This window comes from Rhodotorula paludigena (genome assembly GCF_050403205.1).
Source record: "Rhodotorula paludigena JCM10292 DNA, Rt_paludigena_JCM10292v1_ctg9, whole genome shotgun sequence".
NCBI classification, from domain to species: domain Eukaryota; kingdom Fungi; phylum Basidiomycota; class Microbotryomycetes; order Sporidiobolales; family Sporidiobolaceae; genus Rhodotorula; species Rhodotorula paludigena.
The window spans coordinates 34804-55747 of NW_027481449.1; the positions used below are offsets into that span (position 1 = coordinate 34804).

The 20944-nt window shown below is 65.4% G+C and overlaps 8 protein-coding genes across 8 annotated transcripts; 5 read left to right on the top strand and 3 right to left on the bottom strand.

Moving 5' to 3' along the window:
• Positions 1–600: 600 nt before the first annotated feature.
• On the top strand, positions 601–1611 carry JCM10292_000857 (uncharacterized protein; the record flags this gene model as incomplete). The annotated part of the gene is made up of 4 exons (XM_076647375.1): positions 601–924; positions 1019–1158; positions 1223–1276; positions 1383–1611. The coding sequence occupies 4 exons, from the start codon at positions 601–603 to the stop codon at positions 1609–1611; spliced, it is 747 nt and encodes a 248-aa protein (XP_076506910.1).
• A 1078-nt stretch (positions 1612–2689) lies between these two features.
• JCM10292_000858 (uncharacterized protein) lies at positions 2690–3806 on the top strand (the record flags this gene model as incomplete). Its single annotated transcript, XM_076647376.1, has 2 exons — positions 2690–2800; positions 2895–3806. The coding sequence occupies 2 exons, from the start codon at positions 2690–2692 to the stop codon at positions 3804–3806; spliced, it is 1023 nt and encodes a 340-aa protein (XP_076506911.1).
• A 129-nt stretch (positions 3807–3935) lies between these two features.
• Positions 3936–5393, bottom strand: JCM10292_000859 (uncharacterized protein; the record flags this gene model as incomplete). Its single annotated transcript, XM_076647377.1, has 4 exons — positions 3936–4769; positions 4826–4953; positions 5014–5266; positions 5361–5393. 4 exons carry the CDS (start codon positions 5391–5393, stop codon positions 3936–3938), a joined length of 1248 nt encoding a protein of 415 aa, XP_076506912.1.
• Positions 5394–5582: 189 nt separating this feature from the next.
• JCM10292_000860 (mRNA triphosphatase) lies at positions 5583–7400 on the top strand (the record flags this gene model as incomplete). The annotated part of the gene is made up of 5 exons (XM_076647378.1): positions 5583–6416; positions 6491–6569; positions 6632–6967; positions 7045–7281; positions 7369–7400. 5 exons carry the CDS (start codon positions 5583–5585, stop codon positions 7398–7400), a joined length of 1518 nt encoding a protein of 505 aa, XP_076506913.1.
• Positions 7401–7830: 430 nt separating this feature from the next.
• JCM10292_000861 (uncharacterized protein) lies at positions 7831–9685 on the bottom strand (the record flags this gene model as incomplete). The annotated part of the gene is made up of 3 exons (XM_076647379.1): positions 7831–8702; positions 8764–9138; positions 9223–9685. 3 exons carry the CDS (start codon positions 9683–9685, stop codon positions 7831–7833), a joined length of 1710 nt encoding a protein of 569 aa, XP_076506914.1.
• A 3029-nt stretch (positions 9686–12714) lies between these two features.
• JCM10292_000862 (PLAC8 family protein) lies at positions 12715–13449 on the top strand (the record flags this gene model as incomplete). Its single annotated transcript, XM_076647380.1, has 3 exons — positions 12715–12931; positions 12993–13055; positions 13124–13449. 3 exons carry the CDS (start codon positions 12715–12717, stop codon positions 13447–13449), a joined length of 606 nt encoding a protein of 201 aa, XP_076506915.1.
• A 1858-nt stretch (positions 13450–15307) lies between these two features.
• On the top strand, positions 15308–17758 carry JCM10292_000863 (sugar porter family MFS transporter; the record flags this gene model as incomplete). Its single annotated transcript, XM_076647381.1, has 10 exons — positions 15308–15555; positions 15669–15811; positions 15876–16115; positions 16175–16205; positions 16268–16642; positions 16697–16721; positions 16777–17047; positions 17119–17214; positions 17331–17388; positions 17473–17758. The coding sequence occupies 10 exons, from the start codon at positions 15308–15310 to the stop codon at positions 17756–17758; spliced, it is 1773 nt and encodes a 590-aa protein (XP_076506916.1).
• A 365-nt stretch (positions 17759–18123) lies between these two features.
• VMA2 (H(+)-transporting V1 sector ATPase subunit B) lies at positions 18124–20686 on the bottom strand (the record flags this gene model as incomplete). Its single annotated transcript, XM_076647382.1, has 10 exons — positions 18124–18339; positions 18406–18487; positions 18544–18630; positions 18685–18784; positions 18855–19129; positions 19188–19420; positions 19537–19929; positions 19995–20041; positions 20119–20195; positions 20643–20686. The coding sequence occupies 10 exons, from the start codon at positions 20684–20686 to the stop codon at positions 18124–18126; spliced, it is 1554 nt and encodes a 517-aa protein (XP_076506917.1).
• Positions 20687–20944: the final 258 nt, after the last annotated feature.

Sequence of the window (20944 nt, forward strand, 5' to 3'; positions counted from 1 at the left end):
GTGCTGCGCCTGCCCCCTCTGCTTTCTCTTCATGGCCTCGTCTAGCGGAGATACTGCGCGTCCACGCCGCATCAATGGCATCTTCCAAGCGCGGTCAGTGCAGTCGACTGCAGAGAACGCGCCCCACAAGCACCTCGATCACCTCATTCCGCGGCACTGTCGCTTTCGCCAGAGTGCACGAGTCTCAAAACGACTTTGCACGACCTCACAGTTGTCGACAGGCCCAGTCCGAGCCATCGACGCGTTCAGCCGGTGCCGAAAAGCCGCACAGCAAGTAGGAGTGCAAGGTCAGCCCATTCAGCACACGTTTGCTCTTCACCTCAACTGACTACTGCCGTATGGCTCCACCGCGCTTCGTTGAAGCCGCCTGGGAGAGGTCGAGTTGACATGCAAGACAGCGATGAAGGTGCCACACGTGCGGAGAGGACGCGATCGCACGCGCCGGACGCGACGTTCCCGGAGCCTGTTTGCATGCCGGGCGTCCCAGTCGTCGCTTGGCTGTGTTTGTCGGCTTGCTGAGCGCGCCTGCTTGTCGCCTTGCTGTGCTGCTCGAACGTGCTTGCTCTCACTGCGCCTCCCCCGACTAACACCGCCGTCAAGATGCGCACTTCGTCCCTCGTTCCTTCGCTCGTCGCCCTCCTCGCGGCCGCCCCGTCGGCCTTCGCGCAGCTCGCACGCATGCGCGGGACGATCCCGGGCTCGCTACACCAGTGCGAGGCGACCAACGTCTTCTTCTTCGACACGGGGAACGCCCGCCCCGTCACGCTCGTCCTCCTCCCCGCCGCGGTCGCGCCCGCCGCCGCGACCGTCACGCTCGACCAGGTCCTCGCCCTCGGCCCGCTCCAGGTCGTCGCCAACATTGCCACGCCCGACGCCCAGCAGACCAACTTTGTCCTCGCCATCGCAGAGGGCGAGTCGTTCGTGGTGCGTTCCGGCGTTCCTTCCCTTCCTCTCTCCCGCCGTGTCTCTTTCCTGGAGCCCCACCCGCTCACTCGTCTTTGGAATGCACGAACCACAGTCCTACGGCTTCCTCCCGGACGGCACGGGCAAGAACCTCAACCTCGCACGCACCGTGCAGGCGTCGCTTCCGGGCGCCGTTGCATGCAACCCCGCTACCGCGGCCAGCGCCGCCGCTGCCGTCGCCCCTGCCCCTGTCGCGTGCGTGCCGACGTTCTGTGACGGTGGGCAAAGAAAGGGAGAGCTGACACTCGGTGCGGTGCAGCGCGACCACTACTACTCCGCGCGTCGTGCGGGTCACGACCACACCGGCAGCTGCGTGAGTTGCTCAAGCCCTTTCCATCGCACAGCAGCCTCCGGCGCTCCGCTCTTCCACCACCATGGGATGAGCGACCACGAGATTGACCACTCTGTATCACCCGCAGTGCCACGACCCCGGCCATTGCTGCCGTCGCCACGACCACCACGCTCCCGACCCTTGCTCTCCCCCTCTCCTCCTCTTCGTCGTCCAGCTCGTCGTCGTCCGCGTCGGCAGACGCGTCTGCCGCCGCCGCCAAGGCGAACGCGACGAGCGGCGCGAGCGGGAAGGTCGCCGGCGCTTCGGTCGTCGCTGGCGCAGTCGTCGCCGCTGCGGTTGCTGCCATGGCGCTCTAAGCATCTCCGAGCGCTGTCCGTCTCGCAGCCCCTCCCTTCTGGCCGTTGTGGGAAAGAGGGGTCCTCGGTTTCATTCGTCTTTCGCTTTCCCCACCTCCTTATGCCCTGTTTTCACTCTCCTCCGCATCAAGATGGGTCGAGCAGTCTGCTCGACCTCTATTCCCGTGCTTTGATACCCAGATACGGTATTGTGATCCAGGGCCTTGGTATTACTCCTGTTAGCGCCTCATCTCGCGAGTGTGACGAGCACTTTGCACATCTGCGCTTGCACAGCAGCAAGCCGCGCTTCACGAATTCAGTTGAAAGCCGTCAGGTAGAGTTGAAGCGAAGCGCGGAGTCGCGCAGAGCGTGCGGCCGGCGCAAAGTGCAGGCGCGAGCGAAAGCGAGATCATTGTCAATTCTTTAGCGTTCGGCGCAGGAATCAAGCACGGACGGCATCACTCGAGTTACTTTGCCCGCAGCAGGCTGCGGCGCTGATCTCTGCTCGGTGTAGGACGCCGCGCTTGCGGGCGAAAGGCTGGTCCGCCGCGTTGGGCCTTCTCAAACCTCGCTTGAGATCGTCTTTCGCCGCGAAGCTCGGCGTTTCGGGGCTTTTACAGTGCAGTAGACGTTCCCAGAGCCGTGCTCTATCTACCAATACACCCGGGCAGGCTGCCAGACCGGCGACTTCGTCGATCGGAGGCGCCAACGAACAAAGGGAGTGCTTGTCTCGGATCGGACAGTGGTGTTCGGTCACCCGCACGGAGATCGTGTTGCGAGGCGGATGCTCTCCCGCTCAACAAAAGTGGCCTCTTCGCTTCCGAGAGGGGCCGAGGCGGTGCAAGTTGCGCCGTCCTCTGCTGCTTCCGTCCTCGCTGCGTTGTTCCTGCGCCTTCGGAATCAGCGGACGAGCGGCACTGCGCCGATCACCCAGATTGCGACGATCTTTCGCGCCTATCAATAGCCGGCATCGCCGGCACCTTGGCGACCTCGCTGCAGTAGGTTCTTGACCTCGCCAGGACTGCGGGAAATCCTTGCGGTCAAACTTCGGGAAGAGCCGGTCTCGCCCACGTTGCGCTCTTGCACATCAACGTCGCTCATGGCTTCTCGAGTTGCTCGCGAGTGCGCGGCGGAGGCGGGCGTCGACGGCGTTCCGCTCCCCTTCGTGTACGACTCTCTCAAGGCGTTGGGTGCGGGTGCCCCTCAGACCGTTCGTCCTGGCCGCATTGCTGACTGTAACGGCCTGCTCAGAGCCACGCCTGCTGGCTGGGCTTGACCGCCTGACACCCATTGTCGGTCGACAGTCGTCCGCGGGCGATCCATCCTTCGTCCCATGCCATTTCTCTCCCGGACCGAAGCAACAGAAAGGCCACGCACTCCCGCCAATCCATCTCCTGTCCGTCTGCGTGGCCGATCCGTCCCCGACCTCGCGCAGCGCAAGCGTCGAGCCACTGCACCTCCTCGTCCCCATCCATGCGCTCCCCTGGTCGCTCGCCGTCCCGTCCCTCGCCCCCTCCCTTCAGCTGCCCGCCCCCGCTTCGACGTCGATCTCGGAGCGCGAAAGCAGTCCGCGCCCGTTCAAGCGTAGCAAGACCACCTCCGTGAGCAGCGGCAACAGCAGCAGTCTGAGCGCCAAGCCCAAGAAGCGCAGCGCACCGCAACTCGTCCTTCTCCCGCTCGTCTCTCTCCCAACTCCAACCTCTCCCAGTCGCGATGCGCCGCGCACGTTCACGCCGCGCGCGCTCGCGGCCCTCTGTCGGTGGATCACGACGCGCAGCGCCTCGTCGACCCTCTCCGAGCTGTTTGTCTCGTCTCCCGCGCCGACGTCGGTCGTCGGGCGCGCGCTCTCCGCCGCGCGGCAGCCTGCGAGCTGGAGCCCGACGAGCCAGAGCGGCGGGGTCGTGCTCGCGCACGAGCGGAGCCTGTACACGCCCGAGTCGGACCGGAAGCTGTACGAGCAGCCGTTCGTCTCTGCGCGGAGCGGCGCCGCGCCCGCGCTCGGGGCGGAGGAGCGCCTCGGCGCGCTCGAGGAGATGGGCGAGGGGATGCGGCTGCTCGAGATCGAGGACGCGGGCGAGCTGTGCCGCGTGCTCGAGGACGAGTGGCGCAGAGCGGTGGACGAGCTTGGCGAGTCATCGTGTGGCGAGGAGAGCGGCGAGGAGGACGAGGAGGCCGAGGAAGAGCCTGCAGCAGGAGACGACGAGGAGAAGCGATAGAAGGGTGGCCATCCGTACACGATCTGTTGTCTGCGCCGTGTGTGCCCCTGTAGCACTCTTCGTTTTGTTCAGTACCAGCGGGATTCCGACTCTATTCCTGCAACCCTGTACGGCATTGCAGCCCCTCGCCTACAGCCCCCATGCGCTCTTCGCGCGCTGCAGCCTCCGCTCTGCCCGCTCGAGCACGCGTCGCACGCCGGCGCGCTCTGCGTCCTCGAGGAAGAGCACGGCGCTGTCCCACCTCTTGCACGTGGTCAGCGCCTCGAGGAGCGGGACGACCCACTCGAGCTCGTCGTCGCCGCGCGCGTGCGCGCCCGCGTCGGCTGGGAAGAGCGGGAGGAGCTCGGCGAGGACGGCGCTGACGAGTTCGGGGCCGAGCGAGTCGCCGACAAAGGCGCGGAGGGCGCGCGGGTCGAGCGCGCGCAGGAGCGCGAGGCGCGAGGGCGAGTGAGGCGGGGCGAGGAGGAGGTGCGACTCGAGCGAGGTGACCGAGGCGGGCGGAGGGGACGCTGTGCTGGACATCGGCTGTCGGAGGAAGGTAGTGGGGACGGATGCGAGTGAGGGAAGCGGGGCGGGTGGAGAGGCGGGAGGGGCGAGGGGGACGGGCGGAGCAAGCCGAGTCGACTCAGTCGCCGGTCCGCGTGGCGCGGGTTCGAGATCTTGCGGCGGCGGCGAACGGAGCGGGCGCTGCTCCTTTGCTGTCCGCGCCTCCTTCTTTGCCGCGAACGACGAGACGGGCTTCTCGGCAGCGACGGGAACGGGAGGAGTCGATACGGGCGGGGCAGGCGGAGGCGAGGTGACAGAGGGAGAGAGTCGCCGAGTCGAGACCGCAGTCATCAAGCCGTTCGAAGCGGGCTTCGATGAAGAGGAGGAGGAAGCGGGTTGTGGTGCGAGAGCCGCACGGAGGCGGTCGGTCGAAGGAGAGGCGCCCTTCACAGCAGAAGGTCCTGCTGGTGGCGTAGGCTGCGTGCGATATGTCGTGAGCACACCGCCCGAGCGCCGCACAAAGGTAGACGCACCTTTGCCGAGCCATTTGCGTACGGCTTCGCATCCCCCTTGGCCCCCTTGATGTCGAGCTGCTTCGTAAGGGCTGCCAACTCCTTGTCGACGTCGTCACCTGCGCCCTGCCGCTTGGCTTCTTCGAGGTCTGCGGACGACGAGGGGTGTGAGGACTGCTTCCGCGTGGAAAGGTGGAAGCGAAACGGACCCTGCTTCGCGAGTTCGAGCTTTCCGAGGCCCTTCCTGGCGAGTGCGCGGCGGTAGAGGGCCTTCTGCCCCACGCCGGCGTCGAGCTTGAGGGCGGTCGAGGCGTCCTTGTCTGCGGCGGGGAAGTCTGCGAGGCGGAGGTGGACGAGGGCACGGTTGAGCGGGTAGGTCGAGACCGAGGGGTCGAGGTGGATTGCGTCCGAGTAGTGTGCGAGTGCGAGCGTGTAGTCGCCCGCCTTGAACGCGGCGTTGCCCTGCAAAAGCACACAGAGAACACGGTGAGGCGGTGCAGGGCGACAACAAGACGCAGGCCGAGCTGGGTTCGAGAGCGACGGGCGAGAGACGCACTGCTGCCTTGAGCTGCTCGGCCCGTGCACTCATCCTCGGAGCGAGCTCTGGCGCAAGAGAGAGCGCGTCGATGGCGAGGAAGAGCAGGTGTAATGAGCGTGGAATGAGCAAATGTAATGCCGAGCAAACCTAGTCTCGAATACACCCGAGCAAACATAGTTTCACTCTCTCCGTCCCTCCGCTCTGCTCTGCTCTGGTGGGCCCGCACGCGCACGCGAGGGGATGGCCGAGTCTCTGTTCAGCCCGGCCAGCGCTCACCCGCCGCCGCAGCGCCCGCCGCGCCCGTCGCCGTCGCTGTCGCCGTCGATCAACTCGCTCCTCAACGACGACGACGACGACGACGCTCACCGCGCGAGTGCAGGCACGCCGTTCGACCACGACTACTTTGGTGGCAACGGCGCACCACCGGACCCGCACGCCGTCTTTGGCGCTCCGGCAACCTCGGTTCACTCGCCGTCGCCGACGTCTGCAGCGCCAGCGCACCCCGCAGGCTTTGCCAGCCTCCTCCAGCCCGACCCACCTCCCCACGCAGCAGACGCGCAGCCCCGCCCGCGCAGCTCGCACAAGCGCCCGCGCCCGACCAGCTCGTCGTCGTCCCTCGGCTCGTTCGGCTCGCTCCTCACCCCCGACGGCCACCCTGCCGCCCCTGCAGACGAAGCCGAGGGCGCGATGGAGCCCCCGACGACGCGCGTGCGGCGCTCGAGCTCCATCTCGAGCAACCCGGGCGCGCCCGCGCGGCCTTCTTCCGCCGGCGGGCCTCCCTCGCGCCGCTCGTCTTCCCCTTCCCGACCTGGCCCGCCAGGACCACCACCACCTCCGCCTCCACCTGCACCTGCACCTGCACCCGCATCCACAGCCGCCCCCTCCGCCCCCTCCGCCAGCCGCACCGCCCCTCCCGCTCCACCTCCTCCACCGCCGGCGATCCCGCGCCGCGCGAGCGAGTCGCAGCCGCCCGAGCCGAGCATCTTCAACGTCGAGCCCATCGACGAGTTTACCCGCGAGGTCGCAGACTGGCTCTGGGGCTTCTGCGCCCAGCTCGACTGGGACAAGGTCGAGGTGCGCTCTCGGGTCGCTGGCGCTTCGGAGGGGCTGCGCGGTGAGCTAATGATCATGACTTATCGGATGCACAGATCGAAGCGAAAATTGGGTTGCTCGTCGACTCGCGAGGAGGAGGGATGCGCATGAACTTGCCCGTGCCCATAGAAACGAGTGCGTTTTTGCGTCCCCCTTGAACCGCTCGACAATTCCGCGCTGACGCGCTGTGTACACAGTCTTGACCGACGATACAGGCCTACGATTCGAGAGCAACATGACTCAGAACCAGCACAAAGCGTTCAACCTCCTCCTCAACTCGCGCGTAGAAGAGTCTGCGCACCCGTCCTACCCCGCCGCGCCCGTGCGCTACGCCCACACGCGCGAGCTCGACACATTCCACGACGTCACGCTGCCGGGCGGTGGCGGCGGGCGGAGAAAAGTGCGCGTCACGCGCGACCAGAAGGACAAGAGCCGCGTGAGCGCCGTCGAAAAGGTCCGCGTCGCAGACATGAACGTCTTTAGCCCGAAGCGGAGGTTCGACTGGCGCGTGAGCGTGTCGCTCGAAATGCCCGGTGCGTGCTCGTCGCTTGTTCCTCTTACGCAGAAAGCGAGGTTGACTTGTCGATTCCCTGCCCCGCTCGACGCGCAGCCCCCGTGCCCGACACGCCCCCGACGCACTCGCGGCACAAGGACCGCATCTCGTACTCGCACCAGCACTTCCGCGTCGACCTGACGCAGGTGCAGTCGACCAAGCAGCCGCAGCCGACGCACGAGCTCGAGATCGAGTTCAAGCGCGCGCGGCCGCTCCTCGAGGAGGCGGCCAAGGAGCAGCGCGGCGAGGACAACCGGTACCTCGAGATGGTGCAGGGCCTGCTCAACAACGTTCGTGAGTCTCGTCTTCCCTCCTCCTCGGGGCTGCTCTGCTCCGGGACGCTCGTCTCCCGTTGACGCTGACGACCCTCGTTCCCTGCAGGCATGCTCATCCGCAATGCGAGCGATCCCTGAACACGCCCGCCACCTTTGCACGCTTTCCACCTCGTGCCGCAGATCGCAATGCGACGTTCTTTCGGGAGCGCTTGCACGCACACTCACACACACTGGCCCTGGAGAGGCAAGAGACTGGGAAAGAGCAGCACCGAAGCGCGCTGGATTACGACAGTCCCGAGTGTAACTAGTCCGTGAGAGCTGCAAGTGTCTATGGTGGGAGCGGAGCGCGGGGGGGCAGGGAACTCGAGATAACGTTAAGACGCTGCCGAGGAAAAAGAGAGAGAGGAGCGGAAGACCTAGTCGAAACACCGGAAAACAGAAGACCGGAAAGCGAGTGGAAAGGCAGGCAGATGGAGGAAAAGAGGGGCCCGGGCGCACAAGCGGCCGGCAGAAAAGTCGAAAGGAGACGAAAGCCAGTCTCGACACGCACGGCGGCACCACCGGCCGCTCACCCCGTCCTGCCGCCCGCGCCGCCGCCCCAGCGTTTCCCGCCGCCCTCGACGCTGCGCATGCTCTTGCCCTCGCTCCTCAGCTCCTCCTCCATGATCCCGCGCCCGACCCCGTTCCCATCGCGGCTCTCGCCGCTCCCGCCGCTCGCGTCGCCCTCGGGCGAGCCCGTCGGCGAGGGCCCGGCGCCGGGCCTCGCAGCAGCGCCCACGCCTCCGGCAGCGAGCGCCGCCTCGTACTCTGGCTTGCGGAGCGCGGCCCGGAACGCCTCGGCCATGCGCGCCGCGTCGCTCTGGGACAGGCCGCCGCTCGTGTCCGCGTCGCCTTGGAGCGGCGGCTGCTTCTCGCCCTGCTCCTTCGCGCCATAGCCCGCCGCCGCTCCAGCGCCGACGGGGGGCGCAGCGCGCGAGCTCGCGCGGCTGCCGCGCGTGCCGGCGCTCGCGGCGCCGCCGAGGAGGATCGGGTCCTCGCTCCCGTGCGCGTCGGTCAAGTCGCCGCTGCTCGCGCCGTCGCGGGCGTGTGCGGCCGCGGCTTCTTCGGCGCGGCGCCGGCGGCGCGCGCGGCCGAGGCAGAAGAAGACGGCGATGGCGCCGCCGAGGAGCGCGAGGAAGCCGAGAACGACGATGAGGGCGATGCCCCAGTTCGGGATCGACGAGCCGCCGGAGGACGACTCGTCTTGCAGATTGCCGTTGCGGTCGCGGTTCGTCGAGGTGCCCGAGGGGGAAGAGGCGGTGCCCACGGCGGAGAGAGAGGAGGCGACAGAGGCGGACGAGAGCGAGGCAAGCGAGGCGGACGAGGCGGACGAGGCGGAAGACTGGGAGGACGAGGTGAGTGCGGCAAGCTGAGCCGAAAGGGACGTGGGTGCGGCGGTTTCTACGGGAGTGAAGAACGGTGAGTAAATGCGCGTACGAGCGAGAGGAGCGGAGTAACGCACGGATGGCCGTGAAGGTCGCGCCGTGCACCTCGCCGCCCGTCAGCTGTTCGCCAGCGGGGACGACCACAAAGAAGTATGGCCGCGAGCGATTCTGCGCGTTTGTGCCGAACCACTCTTGGGCCGACTGCTGCCCCGGCCACCACGGGTCGTCGGGGACGATGCCAATCATGCCCTGCGCATTCGACTCGTTGCGGTACGAGACGACGACTTCCTGGGTGTCTGCGTCGTACAGGTGGACATCGACGGCGCCGCGGCTGATGAACGAGGGTTGGGCGAGGTTCCAGATCAAGAGCGAGTAGTCGTCCTCGACGAGGGTCGTGTTGGACTCGGGATAGCAGGTGAAGATGCTCAGGTCGACGTAGTAGCACTGCGGATCTGTTTTGGCGCACGCACGCGAGCGAGAGACTGTCAGCAGAGGTACCGAGGGGTGTGGGTGGAACGACAGGGAAAGGAACGCACAGCCCTCGGCCTGCGGAATCTGCCACTGGCGTTTCTGCATCCCTCCCGCTTGTGCGTCGCTGCGTGGCCGTTCTCGGGTGCGCGGGCGCTTTTCGAGGCCGTGCGAGCCAAGCGTGGACGGACGGGGCGGGACCTCGTCGCGCCATCTCGCCTCTGCGGATCGCCGAGCTCCTCCACCGGCCTCTGCCTGCTCGTATTCGCCGTGTCCTAGCTGTCGATCACCTGCCCGAGCTTCGAGAGAAGAGCGAGGCGGTGTCCGATGCTGCGGGCGGTGGGGATCCTGCGCGTCTCCTCGTCGCTCGGGACCAGTGGGAGCCGCGAGCACGTGTTGCTGTGCGAGCCATGTCGGTGCTGCCGGCGCTTCCACGGTCCTTGCGGGAGTGTGATGCGCATGCGAAGGTGCTGGGAGCGGAGTCGACGTCAGATCGCGCGACGACAGCGGCGGCGGAGGACGCAAGCCCATGGCGGGTGAGCTCGAGTGCGTGCAGCCCTGCTCGTGGCGTACACTCGGCTTTGCGCAGCGAAAGGAGGGCGGGTCCGAGCAAGCCGCGCTGCTTCGGCCAACCTCGACGTTTCTCTCGCGCCTCTGTCGCCGCTTGATCCCGCTAGAGAGCCTCTACGCCGGGCCTGGACAAGCCTGGAAGCGCTGCACTCTCCGTGTCACACTCGTCCCGCTTCCCGCTTCGCTCTTCGTCTCGTGCCTCCCGCTTCTCGCGGTTACCGATCGAGCTGTCGCGCTCACCCCAGCCCGCGCTACCTGGCCATAGGACTGCTTGATGCTACGAATCCGGGTATCTGCGACTGAGCGCGGTCCGTCAGAGGCCGGTCGCCTGGTCTAGGACTGTAACGCTCCTCCTTCTGCGCTGCGGAATCTCCGAGTCGCATAACACGACAGCTTTAGCCGAGCCGAGCGCGCAGCATCGAAGTCACTCCTGTCAGCGAGCACGCCCTCGCGCCGCCTTGGCGTGCGGACGCGGACTTGCCGACGAGACGGCCGCCCCGACTCGGTCATCTCGCCAGAGTCGCGCTAGCCACTTTTTCTGTGCTTCCCGCTTCTCCCCATCCCGTACTCGACTTGCCGCGCTCGAGGCGATGGAAAGGCCACCCTCTCCTCCGGCGCCGCCTCCACCGTCCGGTGCAGGCGATTTCTGCCGGCGGCTGCCTGTGCCAGATTTTATCGCAGCGCAGCGCGCCCGCCTCGCCAAAGCTGTGCTGTCCGACAGAGCGCGGCACGAGAAACGACAGAGTGATCGGGCAAAGCAGGTGGAGCGGAGCCTCAACCGCGGCCTGGAGGACGGCCATTACCAATGGGTGCCAGTCTCAGAGCACGCAGGCGCCGACGGTCACTCGCGCCTGTCCCTGAGGGACGCTGCAGGGCCGCAAGGGATCCGCCACGGCACGGCAACTGCGTACCAGCCGAGCAGCAGGTGTGCCCGCCACCTCGTTTAACGCTTTGTCTGCGGCGCTTGACCCTCCATTTCTCACCACATCCTCACAGAAATGGCAACACTCACGTTGCTCGCCAGCTACTTCGCAGTGCGCTCTGCTGTGCTCGAGCACCGCCAGCTTCTAGTGCTGACTTGATCGCGTCTGTCCGCTTTCACAGGTCGGCCTCTTCCCAAGCGTAGCGGCCGCGGATCCATCGTGCCCGACCCATTCACCGAGCTGCAGGGGCAGTACTACCAGGTGAATGTCTCACGCTCTCCCGCGTGCTCCGTTGCCTGACGTTTGATCTCTCACCTTCTCACGGCGCGCACCGAGTTGACATCGCCTGCTCGCACCTGCAGGGCTTTCCGGCTGATTCACCGTATGCCGAATCGCTTCCTACGCCACCTAGCATGGACGTGGACTCGTACCATCCCCCGCAAGACTGGGGCAACCCCCATCCGAACGCTTTCCGGCATTACTGAGGGGGCCGCCCGGTCCGTACAGGCTGCATTCACCGGTGGCGACTGTGCAACGCCTGGCGTCGCCTGGCGCTGACTGCGCTGACCGCTCGGAAGCGATGGACGCGAGACTGCGGCCGTCCAACTTGAGAAGGCTGTTACGTTCGCGAATCGACCTGAGCACGGCTGCTCAATGACTGCCAGAGCATACACCGCGGTGTAGCATCCAAAGCTTGCTTCTCCGGCTCTTGTCTCGATGATCACGGGTCAGCCCATTCACCGAGGTCAGCACCGCCTTTTGCGCACCGCTTTCTGCGACAAGGGGCGGGGGAGGCGGCTGCTTGCGTCCGCTGCTCGGGCTGCTTGAGGCGTAATGCTCTCGTCTCAACACACGGACTCCGCTCGGCTGCTTGTGCGGAAGACCGTGGCGGCGGTGTGACCTCTCCCGGCCAGTCTCCCGGGTGTCTGCACCACGAACTGCTGTTCTGCTCTTCTCCTCCTGTACCGCCCGGACCACTGATTGGCCCTCCTCGAGCGACAGTGATGAGCCAGCAGAAGCACCAACACGAGTCTGCGGTACCTGCGGCCACGACAGGCCTTGCGAGGGTCGCTAGCGAGCCCGCGCCCGAGCCGCCTCTGTCGTTCACATCCTTTGGTCCCTTTGGTGCGTGCACTGTCGCATTGTCACGTGGCGATTCTGACATTCGCGACTCAGTTCCTTCTGCCAGGTTTGCCCTGGCACAAGTGCTCGTGCGCTCTGTTCGACTCGGTGCGCGCGCTGCGCTGACAGGCACGGGTGCACCGTACAGGCCAAAGACGAGGAAGCTCGCAAATCACGCGAAGAGGTGCGCTGTGTGTTGCCTTCGAACCGTGCAGAACAGTGGTGAAGAAGGCAGCTGGCACTGACGATTTGCCGTCGAGCAGAAGAAGCAGAAGCCGGAACCGCCGTCGCGCAGCCAGAAGCGCAGTCTCGGCAGGGTCGCGCTGAACGGGCGTCAGCAGGCGGTGTACCAGCAGCGCTATGCAGTGGGCGGGAGGTGAAGGAGTGACCGGAAGCACGAGGACGCTGGTCAAGCGGGAGGAGGCCCGTCATGCAAGATGTTGCACGGCGAAGGGGCATGTGTATGCGATCCAGAATCTATCTTTCGTGGCGGGAGCAGCGTCCATGCGGTTGAAAAAGAGGGAGCGGAAGCAGAGGTAGCAGCGAAACCCGCGAGGAGGAAACGAGCGAACGGGGAGGAGAAGGCGGCAGAGATCGACGCAGATTGGTCGACGCGGTGCAGCAACGGTGCAGCGTCAAAGTGCCCTTGGAGCCACGGCGCTGGCTTCTGGAACGTCGTCACTGGCCCTCCAAGCTGCCTCCGAATCGCCGCCCCACCTGACCCGAACACGCAAATCTGCACGTCGTCCCGCCTGTCCCCGTGCTCTCGCTCCTCTTGCCCGTGCCTGCACACGCAGAGCATCCCCAGGTAGGCCACCTAGAGCCTGTCCACTCGCCCCTCAGCGTCTAGGAGGTGCGCACGTGCACGGTTCGCAGACGCACGCTCATCTCGCGTCCCGTGTTCGCAGACCTCGCTTTCGCCTCTACCTCCTCCGCCAGCACACCATGAGCGCCTACGGAGCCAACGCCGGCGAGAAGGGCGCCGCTGCCCCCGTCTACCAGCAGCCCATGGCCGCGCCCGGCATGGTCGTCGACGCGCCTCCCGCCCACAACGCCGCGCCTGCGGGTCAGCCGCGCGAGTGGTCCACCGGCATGTGCTCGTGCGGCGACGACGTCGGCGGCTTCTGCCTCGCGTGCTGGTGCCCCTGCATCACCTACGGCCGTGCGTCTGCTCGCGACTCTCTCCCTCTCGTCTTCGGCTGATCGGAGTTGTCCGCCTGCAGAGTACAAGGCCCGCTTCGACTCGCTCAGGCAAACGGGTCGTGCCATGCCCAAGGAGCAGACCGGTGAGCTTGCCGCCCGGTGCACGGTGACTGCCCACCTGCGTCCGCGGTTGACCCTTCTCGCTCCACAGAGACCTGCAACACGCCCGCCCTGCTCTACCTCGCCGTCCACTGCATGACTTCGGCCGGCTGGGTCTTTGACTTTATCACCCGCGGCGAGATCCGCCAGCGCTACAACATCGAGGGCGGCGCCTGTGGCGACTGCTTGCGCAGCTGCTGCTGCATCCCGTGCGTCCAGAGGCAGCACCACCGCGAGCTCCGCATCGAGGAGGAGCAGCAGTGGAATGCGATGCAGCAGGTGCGCCACCCGCTTGTTCACGGCAAAGGGCCGAGGAATCGCCGCTCACTCTTCTGCTTCTTCCTCGAGCAGACTCAGCTCCAGCAGCCTCCGGTCTAAGAGTGCCTCTCAGCAAGCGTCTTCGATCTATTCCCATCTGTGCAGTACTATCATCTCGTCAGCTCTGGCGGTTCAATCACTGCGCAGTCGCCTGCTGCCGTCGTCCCGCCTGTTTGCAGCCTCCGGCTCGCCTGCTCTCGACTTCGTAGTTTTTTATGACCTAATTTGTCTCTGTGCGTCAACTGATATTCGACCGTGTCGTCACGCTCACCAACATTCGAGCGTCGGGAGCGCAAACTGGTCTGCAAGTTTGGCGGACCGCATCCTGCTGGCCTAGATTCGCTTCTTGCGAGCTGCTTTGCTCGCTTCCTAACCGCATTTGACAGTGCGTTCAAAAAGCGAGACCACTGCTTTCGAGAAGGAAGTAAAGGCCGACCGGTCGGCAGCGGCCCGAGCGAAATCGTGGGCGTCGAAGACCGCCGACCCTCTCCTCGTCGTCGTCTCTTTCTCCTCCTGCTCCTTTGCTCGACACGAACGTTTCCCTCCGCGCGTGACCGCTGCTCCGAGTGCTTGTGGCTGCTGTCAGCTTATTTCGAGGGTCGATCGACGCATGTCTCGCCCCGGACGGGGGCACTCCGAACCCCCCACTGGAGCCCGCGCGGGATTCCTCGTTGTCGACCGCTTTCCCACCGCCTTTTCCTCTTTTCGTGCTCGAAGAGGTGAAGTCCGTCGCCGTCGAAGTCTCGCGACACACATGCCGCAGAAATGCTGACCCTTGCATCCACCAGACCTACGAATGTCCCCTCCTCCCCGGCCCGCGGCCCCGACACCCCGTCACACTCCGTTGTTCGCCTCGCTTCCGCCTCGTTCGAACCGCTGCGACGACCCAGCGCTGCCAGCACAAGCCGAGCGACTACCTTTGCTCATCGCCCTGCTGTCTCGCCCCGCTCCTGCTCAGACCCTCTCGTCACCTTCCCGACGTCCGACTCGGCTGCAGCTTCGCATACGCATGCACACAATGGGCATGCACACCCAGCGGTCCGAAGAGCCGCATCTACCCACGGCTAGCAGCTGTTGTGGACGTCGCAGAGCGAACTTTCCCCTGCCCCCGCGACCCGCTCGCGAGCTGGCCGCGGCACGCCTCCGCTCGTCAGCTGCCGCGGTCTCGCGAACGCAGCCGTCTGCGAGACCACCCGACGAACCCCCCACGGAACTGCGGGTGTTCTAGGATGGAGGGCTCCGCGTGGACGGCGAGGAGGAGGGGAACACGCATCGATGCTCCGCCTCGCGCTCGCTAGCGTCGGGGCCTCATCGGTGCTGCCGTTGGGGCACAGACGGTTGCAGCTTGTTCGCTGCACGTTTGCTGAAGCGCAATTAGACCATGTGAGGCTTTTTCGTCCCCGAGTGGCAAACGTCCGTCATTCTTCGGAACCCTTGCGGCCGCGATGCATCGAAGCGCGGGAGGGACGAATGCCGAGAAACGAGGGCGGTTCGGCCGGAACAAGTCGCTCTCCGCACTCGGAGAGAAGCCGTCGTCGAAGTGACACGCGCCCCCGCTTCGACTTCTCCGCGTTTGGCCCGAGCTTGGCCTTCTCAACCTCACTTGCCCGGCTCATTCTCCTCTTCTCTCGCACTCTGCCGGCTGGCTGTTTCACTTGCTGGGCTTCCGTGACTGCTGTGTTCGTGTCTGAACTGCTTTTGGGTCCCTGGAGACCGCGGCGAGGGAGGCGAGGCGATGCGCGGCTCGCACGCCTGGGGGACCGCCTGTGGCGCCTCGCCTCGACCCGCCTCGACAGACTTGGGCCATCTCCCCGCCATCTTTGCCGATGCTGAGTGTGGGCCACAGCTTGCGAGAAAACGGCTCCTCTCCCTCTCCCTCTTTCTCCACCTCGTCCACCCCAGACGCGCTTCGCCACCCATGTCGGAGAAGCACGAAGAGTCGGCGCCCGCATCCAAGGCTACGACGCTTGCTGGCTCGGCTGCGCCCAGTCGCGCCGCCTCTGTCAAGAAGACCTCGGCGCACGGCGGCGAGTCGGCGCCCGGGTCGCGTGCCCCCTCGACCTTCCACCCCCAGGACGATGTCGACGACGTCCGCACCAAGGAGCGCGCGCCTGCCTTTGTCGTTGCGCTCTGCCTCTTCCAGTCGCTCGCTGGTCTCCTCTTCGGGTACGTCCACGCGTTCGGACCGGCGAGAACGAGCGCCGAGTCTCGCGGAGGCGGATCGAGCGCGTCCTCTCGCGTCGACACTTGCTGACCGCTTCTCTCGCCGCTCGCTGTAGTTGGGAGCAGGGTGTCATCTCGGGCCTCGTCCAGAACGATGTTTACCAGCGTCGTTTCGGTGAGCCGGACGCCACTTCGGCCAGCGGATACAGCATCCCCTCGACCCGCCAGTCCCTCATCACCGCCTTCATGTCTCTCGGTGGTGCGTTCGAGGTCTCGCCCTCTCTCCATGCGGTTCTGTGGCTGATCCACTCTTGTGCATGCAGCTCTCTTCGGCGCCCTCCTCATCGGCCCCGCCGCGCGCCGCGTCGGCATCAAGATGTGCTTCATCTTCTCGCTCTTCATCTACAGCGTCGGTGTTGCCGTCGAGACCTCGGGCATGAACGAGTGGGGTCAGGAGGTTGCCGGTCGCTTCATCACCGGTTTCGGCGTTGGCGCGCTCTCGCTCCTTGCGCCGCTCTTCCAGGCAGAGTGCTCGCCCAAGCACCTCCGTGGCTTGATCACCGGTACGTAGCTACGTTGAGACGACTCTCTTGGCATGCGCGCTGACAGCTTTGTACCGCAGGCACGTACCAGCTCATGGCCACCATCGGCATGTACGTCGCACACTTCTGCCGGCCGTCCGGAACTTTCGCTGACGTGCCTTCTCGTCCTTCAGCTTCCTCTCGAACGCTGTCAACTACTCGCTCCACGATGCCGGCAACGACTTCTCGTGGCGCTTCCCGATTGCTCTCCAGTTCATCTGGGCGGCGATCGCGCTCGTCGGCACCGTCCTCGCGCCCGAGTCGCCGCGCTACTACGTGCAGCGCGACAACCACGACCAGGCGCGCGCGAACCTCGCCAAGCTCCGCGGCCTCGAGCAGGAGGACCCGGCGCTCCTTGCCGAGCTCGACTCGATCATCAAGGGTGTCGAGGACGAGCGCCTTGCGGCCGATGCGTCGTACCTTGACTGCTTCCGCCTCAAGGACCGCATGCTCTTGCGCACCATGAACGGCATCCTCATTCAGATGGGCCAGCAGTGGACCGGTGTCAAGTGAGTCGCTTCCTTCCACGCTCGCTTCCTCGGTGCTGACGGCCACCTCCTCAGCTTCTTCTTCTCGTACGGCACCAAGGTATGTCGTCTGCCATCGTTATTTGTCGCCGCATTGCTGACACCGCGGTCTACAGTTCTTCGCGACTTCGGGCATCAAGGACCCCTTCCAGACCCAGCTCATCCTCTCCGGTGTCAACGTGATCACGACCTTCCCTGGCCTGCTCGCCAACGACTACCTCGGTCGCCGCACCGTTCTCTTCATCGGCTCCGCCATCATGTTCTCCGGCCAGATCATTGCGGGCGCCGTCTCGACCGCCAAGCCCAACGACCCTGCTGCCGGCAAGGCCCTCATCTTTGCGTCCTGCTGGTTCATTGCAGGCTTCGCCAGCTCGTGGGGCCCTCTTGGTACGTGTTGACATCGACGGTCCAGAGGAAAGGAGAACGACAGCCGCTGACCACTGCTATCTTTCTGACAGGCTGGGTCGTCGCGGCGGAGCAGTTCCCGCTCAAGATTGCGCCGCTATGCGTTTCCCTCGCTACGGCCAGTAATTGGTTGAACAACTTCATCATCGGTGCGTGGAAAATTGCAGGCAAATGCGGAAAGCGGGACTGGAGCTGATCCGGCCTTTCGGCTCCTCTCTCGGCCTTTCCGGTCCTCTCCCTCCTCCTCCCCATCTTCCCTACGCAGCCATGATTGTCCCGTACATCACCGACCCCGGCTACGGTGACCTTGGCACCAAGATCACGTGAGTTTGCCGCAAAACCTTTCCGGCCCTTCTTCCGCTTTTACTCTGGATCTGGCACTGACCTCCCTCTGCTACGCTGTACAGCTTCCTCTGGGCCGGCACAATTGCGCTCTTCACCGCGCAGGTCTTCTTCTTTCTCCCCGAGACCCGCGGCCTCTCGCTCGTCCAGGTCGACGAGCTCTATCTCACGGGCGTCCCTGCGTGGCGCAGCTCGTCGTGGACCCCCTACGGCGGCGCCACGGAGCGCAACCGCAAGGAGCGCGACGAGGCCAAGCGTCTCAAGCTCGGCACCGAGGCTTCGCACCTCGAGAACTCGGCGGCGGCAAAGCGCGACCTCTCTGACGACGACGAGGCTGCGCAGCAGGCGTAGAGTCGTTTGCGCTCGTTTTGCATTCGTTCCCTACTAAATAGACTCCCTTCGCATACTTCATTAGATCCGCATCTTTTCGCCGTAGAGTGTGCATTCTTCGTGTGCAGCTTCTCAACAACAAGTCATACCGTGTCCATCAGCCTCTGGGATGTGGTCGAGAGATTTGCACAGGGCGCGCAGGGACTGAGCACAGCAGCGCAGCAATGCGCGGGACAAAGGAACACGAAAGAAGGGCGAGGGCTTGGCGAGGGCACAGGGTTGCACTGGCAACTCGAGCAAACAAGTGAAAATTGCACAGGACACAGAGGGTGTGGGCACAGAAGGGAACGGGGCACGGCAAGGACAGAAGAGGGAGAGTGTGACACCTAAGCAGACGAGTCGGCCTTGAGCTGGCTCCCGACGCTTGCCTTGCGGCTGTACCACTCATCGAGGACCTTCTTCGGGATACGGTTGAGCTGCTCGCGCGGGAAGATGCGCAGGAGGGACCACGCGAGGTCGAGTGACTCGAAGATGGTGCGGTTCTCGTTCGGGCCCTGGCGCACAAACTGGTCCTCGAAGCGCCCGAGGAACTCGAGCGCGAGCTGCGGGCGCAATTGTCTTGGTCAGCTCTTGACGGAGACGAGCAAGGTTCGGCGGGCAGAGCGCACCTTCTCCTCGGTCGAGAGCGCCTCCTCGCCGACGACAGCCTTCATCGCCGCCGCGTCCTTGCCGATTGCGTAGAGCGAGTACCTGTCGCATCCAAGAGTAAGCCATATGAGCCACGCGCAAACCCCCGCAGAACGCACATCTGGTTCGAGACGTCGCCGTGGTCCTTGCGCGTGAGCTTCTCGCCAATGGCCGATTTCATGAGACGAGAGAGCGACGGGAGGACGCTGCGCGAGAGGCGTCAGCGCGAGGCGAGCGGCAGACTCCGCAAGAGGACGCACTTGATGGGCGGGTACACCTGCTTGTTGTGCAGCGTGCGGTCGACCGAGATCTGCCCCTCGGTGATGTAGCCCGTCAGGTCGGGAATCGGGTGCGTGATGTCTGTGCGGAGAGTCAAGTGAGCGCGTTAGTACCACCGGCACAGCGCAGAGTCGGAAGGGTCGCAACGCACCGTCGTTGGGCATGGTGAGGATAGGGATCTGGGTGATGGACCCGTTGCGGCCCTCGACGCGGCCGGCGCGCTCGTAGATGGTCGACAAGTCGGTGTACATATAGCCGGGGTACCCGCGGCGACCGGGTACCTCCTCTCGCGCGGCCGAGACCTCGCGGAGCGCGTCGGCGTACGACGACATGTCGGTGAGGATGACGAGGACGTGCTTCTCGAGCTGGTAGGCAAAGTACTCGGCGGTGGTGAGCGCGAGACGCGGGGTGATGATGCGCTCGATGCTGTGTGACGTGTGCGTCAGCGACAACAACGTCAGAGGGTCAGACCAAGGGAATGCACGTCGGGTCGTTGGCCAAGTTGAGGAAGAGCGAGACACGGTCGAGCGAGCCGTTCTGCTCGAAGTCGCTGCGGAAGAAGCGCGCCGTCTCCATGTTGACACCCATGGCGGCAAACACGATCGAGAAGTTGTCCTCGTGGCCGTCGTGCACGCCCTTGGTCGGCGCGCCCTCGGGGTTGCGGTCGGTCGACTGCTTGTTGACGAGGCCGGCTTGCCGACAGATCTGGGCGGCGATCTGCAGAGGACGGCGCAGCGTGAGTCGGGTGGCTTTCACAAACGACAGATGCGCCCACGCAGAGGGCGCAGCGTGAGTCGGGTGGCTTTCACAGACGACGGATGCGCCCCACGCACCTCGTTGTGAGGGAGACCCGAGGCGGAAAAGATGGGGATCTTTTGCCCTCGCGCGATCGAGTTCATCGTGTCGATGGTCGAGATACCCGTCTGGATCATCTCTTCGGGGTAGATGCGCGCAAAGGGGTTGATGGGCGAGCCGTTGATGTCGAGATAGTCCTCGGCAAAGACCTTGGGGCCCTTGTCGATCGGGTTGCCCGAGCCGTTGAAGATGCGCCCGAGCATGTCCTCCGAGACGGGGAGCTTCATGCTGCTCCCGGTGAACTCGACGTGCGTCGCGTTGACGTCGATGCCCGACGTGCCCTCGAACACCTGGACGACGGCCTTGCGGCCCGACACCTCGAGGACTTGGCCACCGCGGACCGAGCCATCCGGAAGCGTGAGGGCGACGATCTGCGGGCGCAGCAGTCAGCTCCGTCGTACTGCGGAGGGATGCGAACGTGTGCGCGCAAACCGACCTCATTGTACGACGGGAACTTGACGTTGTCAAGGACGACGAGGGGACCTGGCGGGCAGAGCGATACGGGTCAGCGCGAGCAGTTCGAGCTGGAGGAGGCAGGGCCAGAGTAGGTCCGGACGCACCGTTGACGGCCGAGACGGTGCGGTAGTCGAGGCGCGGGTTGATGTCGTAGCGGCGGACAGCTGCCGCTGCGTTCAGGCTGTGTCGTCGGGTGTACGAGAGCACGACAAGCGAATGCACGGCGTCGCAGGCGGCGAGAGAGCAGTGCGAGCGGTACGAGAGGGTCGAGGCGGGAGGTGGGGGCGGTGTCGGGTCGCGGCGGTCGCAGGGCAGGATGAGCAAGGGCAGAAGCGGTCAGGCAAAGAAGCACGAGTCAGTCCACGGCCCTGCAGATCCTCTAGAAGCGTGTGCACGGTGCGTCTGCCTCGAGGTCTGAGCGGCTGATGACGCCGTCGCTGCTCGTCTCCACCTCAACGAGCGAGTCTGGGAGGAATGCAGCAGGCCCTGGCGGCCCCTCGTGCACCTGCTCGAGGTGCAGGCCCCTCAGGTCGAGTGCAGCGGTCTAGCGAGCTGCGTGCGGTGCAGGTGCCCCTCGTGCAGGGCGCTGTGCTCGTCTCCGGGCTGCGCTGGAAGGACAGGGACGTACGCGTAGGCTTCCTTGTCACTGATGCGCGGGTCGTGCGGGGCCATCCTGCCTGCAGCTTGCGCACGGGCGTCGCGGGAGAGGCGCCGCCCTCCGCCTCGCCTCGTCCTCTCGCCGGGACCTCGCCCTCTGCCCCGCCTCGCACCGCTCTTCCTTCCTGTCTGCTGTGCTGTATTCCGTATATCGTCTCTTACGCCTCTGCTGGCCGAATCCCGCGCCGTCCAGAGGCGACGCCGCCGAGTCTTCCGCTTCATCGCTCTTCGCTTCCGAGGCCGTGTGCACGCCTGTCCAGGTATCTGTCGAAC